This window comes from Amphiura filiformis, chromosome 8 (genome assembly GCF_039555335.1).
Source record: "Amphiura filiformis chromosome 8, Afil_fr2py, whole genome shotgun sequence".
NCBI classification, from domain to species: Eukaryota; Metazoa; Echinodermata; class Ophiuroidea; order Amphilepidida; family Amphiuridae; genus Amphiura; species Amphiura filiformis.
Genome location: NC_092635.1, coordinates 24,016,760 through 24,026,726, shown reverse-complemented (window position 1 = coordinate 24,026,726; position 9,967 = coordinate 24,016,760). Strand labels below are relative to the sequence as shown.

The window sequence follows — 9,967 nt, the reverse complement described above, 5'->3', positions numbered from 1 at the left end:
AGTGGGGAGCTGTCCCCAGACCGTCAAAAAACTGGAAAAAACTGGGAAGAAGAGCAAAAAAATAGGGAAGGGGGTGAGAGGGGAAGGAGAGACTACAAGGGAGTGAGAAAAAAGAGGAGAAAGCAAGAGGGAAGAAGAAAAAGGGGAGGTGAGAAGAAAAAAGGAGAAAGGGAAAGTGAAACATCGGATTTTTTAGGTTCTAATCATGCCAAAAACCAGGACCTGGATGGTGGACCCTATACCAGGGACCCTAAGGCCCCCACCCGGGCTGCTCGCGTAACTTTTTATCAATTGGGAAATTTTTTTATCTTTCCCCCCAGAAGGTCAGGTCTGGGTTATGCCCGGGCTAACTATTGCTCAGCGATGTATAGTATTGGCCTATAGGCCTACTAGGCCTACTAGTAATTTCAGCAATAAAATTGTGTAAAAACAGTGGTGATGCTATGGGGGAGGGAGGGGCATTTCCCCAATACTTTTCTCCCCCAGTTTGCAGTTTGACAAAAAGCAAAAAACAAACAAACACAAATTACATAATTTTCCCTTGCGGCAATTTTGGGCAAAATTTGTTGATTTCGCCCTCCCACGCCTGAAATCCCCCCCCCCCCCCCCGAAAAAATTACTGGTACCACCACTGTTTAGAAAATCTGCAATTCAGCCTATTCCGGAATTCCGGTTGAGAATGAATAGCTGGGAATGTAATATTTTTTTCCTTTGAAAGTTCGGGATATGATGCTATGCATATATGGCCTAAGGTTAGGCATAGGTTTATGAAGGCTGGATTTGGCTAGATGGCTTCCTTTTTAGCTCTTAAAACCAGTGGCGTAGTCACATTGGGGGTGTGGGGGGGGTGGGCACCAGGTCTGATTGGGGCCGCAAACCGTTTTTCGGTAATTTTCCTATGGGATTAAAAAAATTCAGATCAATTGAGGTGGGGGGGGTACATGCCCCCGTGCCCCTATGACGCTACGCCACTGCAAGAAACACCATGTTTTAGACCAAATAGGGCAAAATTGCAACATTTTGCATGCTTCACGAACACTGGCCATACATGATTTTTTATTCAAAATTAATCAAAAAGATTCCTCACTTTGTGATCATTGTAATAAATTTCCTGAATCAATTATTCACATCTTTTGTGAATGTGATCATGTTAAGGGATCTGGGATGAGCGTTTTCAGCGTTTAGACAGTATTTTTTGTGGGACATGAGAGCACATCAGACATATCGAATTGCATTTTGAATACGAAGAATGACTTTCTGATATCAAATAATTTTCATTTTTTGAAATTTACGATATAGGCCTAATACAAATTTTATGACAAATTATTAAAACTTGATATTTTTCACATTTTTGATATATAACAGTCCTCGAAGTGAATTTTATAAATGTAATGATATATTCTTAAAGTGTATGTAGCTGGGAGGAAAAGCCGACGATCAATTGACAATTTTGACCTTTCATATTGAAGACCTATGGATTTTTTTCCAAAAAGACCTTTGAGGAAAAAATCCATATCTTCAATACGAAAGGTCCAAATTTTCAATTGATCGTCGGCTTTTCATCACACCTACATACACTTTAAGTACATTATCAGATTTATAAAGTTTACTTCGAGTAGCCTACTGTTAAATATCAAAAATATCAATTTTAATCATTTGCCATAAAATGTGTATTACATTGCGAATTACAAAAAAACAAAATTATTTGATATCAGAAGGATATGATTCGTATTCAGAATGCAATTCGATATGTCTGATGTGCTCTAATGTCCCACAATAAATACTGTCCAAAGGTTCATACCCCACCCAAATAAACCTATAGTATTTGGGATAAATTTGTTCAAATTATTCAAGATAAAAATAATATTGCTTTTTACATTTCAAACTTTGATATGATCTTTGGGATTTGTAAAGATAATTTCATTACATACTATACTTAATTTTATGTGTAAAATACTATATTATTTATGTTTGCAAATTTCAAAAAAAGAAGCCTAATTTTGTGGAATTTGTGAGTTGTAAGGCTTTTTATTAAAAACAACAGAGAGACCGAGTATTTTATTGCCAAAGTGGAGGTTCGATTTTTACAGCGATTCTGGATGTATTTGTTTTTTCTGAATGGTTTTTTTTATGAGGTTTTGTCCACTCCCCGATAGCTACTCAAGTGTTATTTACAAAATATGTTTAATATGTTTGCAAAATATTTTGTCAACATTCAATGAGACATTTATATGTTGAATATTTTACATCAAATTTCAACAAAGTTTTTTTCTGTATGTTATTATTAAAATGTTTTATTTTATAACCCGACATTTAGTACTGGGTACTTAACTAGGCCCCCTCTCCCACCCAAAGTTGTTCAAGTTGTTCAACTTTCCGGCCTGGTACCGCGGGATACCGTCACTGTCAGATCTGGTGACCGGAAGCGAAAGTAGTATGAGTAGCTATCGAAATAGAAGTATCTATGTTGCCCAATACTAATGTTGACATCGGACATCGATTGTAATCTGAATACATAGGCCTCCTGCGTATTGCTGTATCGGTATGGAACCAGACATATCATCACGCCAAAGCATAGATGATACTCGAAATAACTGCAAATTATAGTGTAATGAAGAATGTAGATCAATGTTTTTAGCAACCAAAATCGGGAGCGGTACAGAATCAGATCCAGGCATTTACACAGCACAGCTGCACAGGACCAAAACTGCTGATATCAGGTAAATTGATGGGTTGACATAAAGTTGATAAACTTCTGCGGAACTCATCTTCAATCCCTCTTCAATGCATACACATGTAGGCCTATGCCAGCGCCTGGCATATTTATGACATTAGGGGCTGTGCAATAATTATGAGCCCTGGGGGAGGGTAAAATTGGGAGGGGGGAGCAATTTTTGGCCAGCCGAGAGGGGGGGGCAAGCGATATTTGGCACACATTCATGCATGGGGCGCCTTTTAAATAAAACACTCTAAAAAGACTTAGGAAAGCAGTACGGAAATGCAAATTTTCCTGCTCGCTGCACTCGCAACATCACATATAGGTCTATCTAGACCATTACAAGGTTTGCAAAATGTGATCCAAAAAATTTGGCATGTGTAAAGGGGGGGGGCAAAGATTTTTTGGCTGGGGCAAGCAATTTTTGGCAGGCCGTTCAGAAATTTTACCTCGGGGGGGCTCATAATTATTGCACAGCCCCTTATCTGTTGGCCATTTGATACAAATCACTGGACGAAAACCAATGCTACAGGTTCTTCTTATCTGCACTTTTGGATGAAAACGAAGACTCCAGGTTTATATACAGGTGTAACCAGACCTGACCTTCGGGGGGAGGATTTAAAAATTTCCCAATTTCTGAGAAAAAGTTGCAGTATTTATGTGCGAATGATAGATCACACCGTGAGCGGCTCGCCCGGGCGGCTCGCCACAAAGCATTAAACGGGTGGGGTCCAGGGCCGCTCCTGGTTTTGGCATATGAGAAGCTAAAATTCATTGTTTCAGAGTACAAAATCTTGCATGTGTAAGGGGGGGGGCAAAGATTTTTTGGCACATCAAAAGGGGGGGGGGGCAAAGGTTTTTTGGCACGTCGAAAGGGGGGGCAAAGGTTTTTGGCACGGTTAAAAGGGGGGCAAGCGATTTTTGGCAGACCATTTTGAGAATTCACCCCAGGGTACACATAATTATTACACCACCCCTTAGGAGGTTAGGGTTAGTTTTAGGGTCCCAGGATAGGGTTATAGGATTGTATTACAGACCTGACCTCCTGCTAAGGTCTGTAATACAACAACTTCCGCATCTATAGGACTGGTGCACATCGTCATCATCCCTATATCTTCGTGTCAAAAATTGCCGTGATAGTACAGCGACTCCTCTCGTTTTTCAACAGCTACGCATCGCGATTTTGTTCGAGATAGGCCGAGCGACTCAGGCTAAGCATACCATGACTATCATATGAGATACACACAGAGTTTCTATATTCTACACAACCAGGGTTTTGTTTCCAGTACACTCACTCGAAAAGCAGTACACTAATTAGCGGGCCTTGCAGCTTGCTGTGGATATCTTTTACTGCATTTTAGAAGTAAAGATTTTGAATTCCAATGTAAAAAGTGTGATATATTTAATTTTGAGAATTACAATTCTACTTTATAGGTAAAAAGGAACACGTTTAGCCCATCCAGGTGCAAGCCATATAACACAATGCATATGTAAACTTTCTTTATCTGTGTCAATAATAGAATATTGATTTCAACGGAGTATTGAGCTGTATGGAAAAAATATATAATACAGGGTGTTGACACTGTGTGGTGAGGGAGTCTAGGTTTATATATTGCAAACTTTAGTGTGGTTGTAGCGAGCAGAATATGTTGCATATTATTATCGTTTTTGTAATGTTTTCCTGAGCCGTTTTGGAGTGTTTTATTTAAACGGTACTCATGAATGCGGGCAAATCTCCTGCCATACCCCACACCCCCGCTTTTGACTTTCCAAAAATTGCTTGTTCCCTATTTTTGCTGCGTGGAGATAAGGGACCATTCACAAACACGTGTTAGGGGGACCTGATCGCAAAAAAAATTTGGGCCCCCCCCCTTTTCAGAGCTCAAAAATTTAAGGGCCCCCTTTTTGACATGAAAATTATGGGTCAACCCCATAGAAAAGCATATATAAATTTTCCTGGTAAATTTGTGTTCAATTTTTTCAGAGCCCTTAGGATAGGAGGGTCAAAACTTTTAAGGGCCCGCCCCCTTTTTTGCATCATGCCTTCCCTAACAAGTGTTTGTGAACGGTCCCTAATCATGTGTCCCCCCCATGGGAACATTTTAAAATGGCCTGCAAATCCTTGCACCCACCTCAGCATATCAAAATCCCCAACCATCCTTAGTTGCACTTGCCAAATTTTTAGGAACATATTTGAAATCCTTAAATGGTCTATATTTTAAAAAATATGAGTGTAGTGAGCAGGAAAATGTACATATATTATATATTCAAATGAGTTTTGCCAATTCCAGAGCCCACCACATGTTTGTGTGCTACGTACACAGGGATTTTCATCACTTTTGTACTGTTTTCCTGACACTTGTGTGGGCTCTGGAATTGGCAATTTTTGGCTATCAAACTTTGTCTGTTTTGGGCCTACATTGGTTGTTTGATTTATCGTATCTGTTTATGTGCATAGTGATTTTCATCACTTGCTCTAGTGTACTTTTGTATTCCCATTGATTCATGTTGTTTCGACTTGTTTCTGTTCTGTTTAACAGTTCTTTAGGCCTTGGAACTGGTAATTTTTGGCTATCGAACTTTACCTACTTCTTATGCCTACATTTTGCTGTTTTTGTCCCCCCCCCCCTCTGTGTAATGTCTAGTCTGTATTTTACTTGTTTACCCACATCAAGTTGGTGTACCATGCTCTTTTTCTTTCCAGTCAGTCATTGATATATACCAAATAGCTGTAAATTGTGACCCATGATTGCTGCATATCCTGCATGGTGATTTGTACTGAACCCCCACCTGAGACTAAATGCATTGTACAATGATTGTATACTGTTCATCCTCTTTTATTATTCGGGCTGTCATTTCTCCTTCGGAGGAGGGGGGGGGCAAATATGTGACCCGTTACAGCAAAAGGTACCTTAAGTCGGGAGCTACATATGCCTTATTTTGCTAGTAACAAATGCATTCTAAACCAATCATTAATCCTATTGTTGTAGAGGATAATAAGCTTGTACCTGTCTATAGAACTGTTTGTTATATACAGCTCTAGTCTTTATTTGATATGGCTAATCCATGTTCAAGTGGCATGAGTGGTGGGTTACAAAAGCATTGTATTGTATTTGTATAGGTATGTAATAGCCACCCACTAACAATGAGAGGACATTCCTGAACCTCGTTGACTTGTAGATGATTTGAAACGACCGCCACTTCAGATTGTCATTATTGTTTGATATTTTCTGCCAACATTGGGGAAAAAGAGACACTTGTAGCAGCCGACATAAGGTACCTTTCGCTGTAACGGGTCACATATGTGGTGTTTTTTTCCACAAAAAGTAGGGAGGGCCTAAAATCATTATTTAAGGGCATGACAAAGGCAAGTCTTTTAAAATATTTATAATGCCATAATTCCAGATTTTACAATCAAGTTCATGGTCAAAAACTACATAATAAACTTGCAAATGAAACTAAGTTCGGAACAAAATTGTTGGATCACTGTTAATATGTGCTTTGTCATTGATGTTGAATCATTTTGTTTCTGTTGTTGTAAAAGTACCCAACATTGATTGGGGAAAAGGGGACGAAGGGGTTGGGCCGTTGGGGGATAGGGAGGGGTTTAAATTCCACGTTAGAAATCAAGATGTTTCATAAGTAAATTCCATAGTGAATGTGGGGCTGTTTGAAGCTTCAAAAACACTTTGGGTGATCCAACATATTTTGTCCTGGATTGTATGCATGCGCAAAGTGAAAAAATAATGATCTAAATTTAGTTTTTTTCTGCACGTATTTATATTATTATTAGGGACTAGTATTATTAGAGATCAGTATTAGGGACTGATCAATATAAACATGTACGGAATAGCAATTTGGAGCTATAATATAAGGCAAAAATCAAGACCTCCTGGTAAGACATGCCACTAAGTACCTAGTCCTTGATTTAGAGATTATCCACAGTAATCTATAATAGCTTTTTATCCATGTTTTATCCATGTTCATCCATGCTCATCCATGTAGTTATGATTTGCAGTATATGTCTGGAAGTATAGCAAATCACATCAGTCAGTAAGTTCTGTAGTGATAAGATAACTTAGATTTATATTAATATTAATATTATTTAAATTTATTATTATCATTAATGACAATAAATTGTCATACTTAGTGGGCACATATCTCCTATAGTTTAATATGGTAGATTGCAAAAGATTTTGGAGAGTTAGGAAAAGGTATGAATATTATAACCAGCATAAAATAATTATTCAAATCATTTTGTAATAAACAAATCACCAATTGATAGGTGGTGTAAAATATGCATACAGAATAAATATTGCACATATGAATAAAGTCCAGTTTAAGCTGCCTGTTGCTCTGCATATTAAATGCAGCCTTCATGTGTTAATCATGTGATCATGGCGATGTACTGCAGTAAATGATACTTTGGAGTAAGCAGTTGAACCGGCTGGTGTTTAACTATTGTTATCTAACCATATATTTAACCTGTGGTTCATATCTGACACCATATTGACCATATCAGCTTTTTGTAGAACTTGTCTGTGTGTATTAACTGTCAAAGAGATACGTTCCAGTTAGGTATTCCAATTGACACAAGTCGTACACCAGCAACATCAGATTGGCTTTGTGCATGTGTGTATTACCATTGTAAAATATTTCATTTTACAGATCTATGGTCAGCTTGCTTGGTTGAGTTAGGAACCAGATTGTCTGCACCATTTCTCCTCTTTAAACTTTGTATCATCCTCCACCTCATCGATCGATCACCATGGCGATAGCTGCTATTGAAGGCGTCATCTGGATGATAGTGGTAGGGTTTATCATTGCTTTCATCCTCTCCTTTGCTCTTGGTGCTAATGATGCAGCCAACTCCTTAGGAACATCTGTTGGAGCCAAAGTTCTAACTTTGGCACAAGCTTTTGCCATTGGCTGCTTTTTTGAGACTCTAGGAGCTGTGTTAGTTGGCTCCAAAGTGTCGGACACTATACGTAAAGGTATCTTTGATGTGGACATGTATGATGGAAATGAGAAGTTACTTATGGTTGGACAGATTTCTGCACTAACTGGTAAGCTTATTAAAGAAATAGACAGGATTCCTTGTATTATAAACTGACAGCAATATAAGTTTGCTTTACATATGTGACCTGCTACCACAAAATCATCGTAAAGTCGCATTGTGTTAGTCACTCAAAACGCCCTGGCTACTGCGTTGGTGTTCACTCACCTGTTAAAGCCACTAAATATAAATATGTTTGTATGTCCTTTGTGAATGGGGGTACAATGGGCGCCATTCACGAAGGATAATACTACTGGCTTGTAAAGGTACGTGGCGGTAAACAAAGAACATCAACTTAGTCATACCAAATATCTCGAAACTACCAACTCAACAAAATGAGCATAAAGTCGCGGCAACTTTACACTGATTTCGTGGTAGCAGGTCACATATAAGTTATATGTAAAGCATAACATTATAAAAGTACAAAGATTTCTGATTATTTTCAAAATGGAGCCTTATTGGACGTTGGCATTGCGATATCCCCAAGCCCAGTGGTGGTGCCAGGAATTTTTTCAGCGAGGCATGGAATTTCAGAGGTGGCAAAATCAACAAATTTTGCACAAAATTGATGCAATTTTGGGTTTTTACTTGGGGAAAATCGGGGGTAAGAGTTCTGATTGTGTATGAATTTAAGCTCATAAAATGTGGACACACAAACACTGTGGATGTCCACTGTGTTTATGGTGTCTGTTTTATGAGCTTAGGGACCATTCACAAACACTTGTTTAGGGGGCCTGATGCAAAATAGGGGGCCTTTATAGAGCCATAACCAGGATTTATTTTCAGGGGCCTTTTGAAGAAGTGGACCTTTTTTCAAAATTTGGACCTTTTTGGACTAGGTGGCGGATTTGGAAAAAGTGGACTTTTTTCCCAAAATTTGGACCTTTTTGACCAAAAAGGCATAAAACCCCCCATTTTTTTGGGCAGTTTGGGATAGGGGGGTCTACCCCAGCCCCCTGGTTACAGGTTTGGGCCATTAAAAGTTTTGACCCTCCTAGGGGGGCCTGAGAATTACCTGGGAAAATTGAGTTTATGTGCTTTTCTATGGGGTTGACCTATAATTTTCATGTCAAAAAGGGGGGCCCTGAAATTGTTGAGATCTGAAAAGGGAGGGGGGCCAAAAGAATTTCGTGATGAATTTTTGCATCAAAAACCAATACTGCTATCAAATAAAACAGCTATAATACGATGTCAAATTGAATAGAAGTATCGTATAATAAAAAATTAACTATTGTGCATGAATATAATTTACAAAGTAAGTAATAAATGAAAAAAAAAATACAGATGAGAGCTTTGAATAAAATAAACATAATCTTCCAATTATTACCACTGTTAAATTTTTATTGTCTAATTTCAGCATGTGCCATATGGTTGTTCATTGCAACAGCTCTGAAACTGCCAGTCTCTGCCACACACAGCATAGTTGGAGCTACAGTAGGCTATCACCTGGTCGTATTTGGAGGGAAAGGCATTAAAATTTCTGAAATAGTTAGCATAGGTTAGTATTGTATATGTGAATTTGGTATTTCTGAATTATGTTGTGATCATTACCGCCATAATCCAGGATAATACAATAATACTTTATTGTCCATTTTTTAAGGGGTTACTACACCCCTGTGGTAAATTTGTGACTATTTTTGCATTTTTCTCAAAAATAATAACACACTGATAACAAAAGTTATGTATATTATTGGGGCAAGGAATCCAATTACTACACTGAAATATCAGTGACTCAAGACAAGCGGTTCAGTATATATGATAGGAAATGAGGTACATCCTAGTGGTACCTTATTTCTTATCATAAATAACAAACCGCTTGTCTTGGGTCACTGAAATTCCAGTGTAGTAATTGGATTCCTTGCCCTATAATACACGTAACTTTTGTTACCACTGTGTTATTAGTTTTTGAGAAAAATGCAAAAATAGATACAAATTTATCGAGGGGTGTAGTACCCCCTTAAAGCGATCAGATTTTAATTTGATCTGGCAATTACCTTTTTCCAAACATTTATCAGCATTAATTTAGGCAAGATCTGGCCCGCTGACCAATTTTGGGTGGCCCTGAACAGCTTCGAAATGTACAGTAAATAGAACAAAACATGGTATATATGGCCCTCAAACACAAACACTTTGAAATTATTTTGGCCCTCTGTACATGGCCCACAAACAAATATAATTGAGTAAACATGCTATAT

The 9,967-nt window shown here is 38.2% G+C and overlaps 1 protein-coding gene across 1 annotated transcript in view; it reads left to right on the top strand.

Moving 5' to 3' along the window:
- The first annotated feature begins 2,569 nt into the window (after positions 1-2,569).
- The window catches only part of LOC140158825 (sodium-dependent phosphate transporter 1-B-like), a 68,081-nt gene continuing 60,683 nt past the window's right edge, over positions 2,570-9,967 (top strand). The window contains exons 1-3 of the mRNA XM_072182055.1: positions 2,570-2,720; positions 7,385-7,782; positions 9,130-9,270. Of these exons, the coding sequence (XP_072038156.1) occupies positions 7,485-7,782; positions 9,130-9,270 (439 nt within the window). The 5' untranslated portion in view covers positions 2,570-2,720; positions 7,385-7,484. The remainder of the gene's footprint in view (positions 2,721-7,384; positions 7,783-9,129; positions 9,271-9,967) is intronic.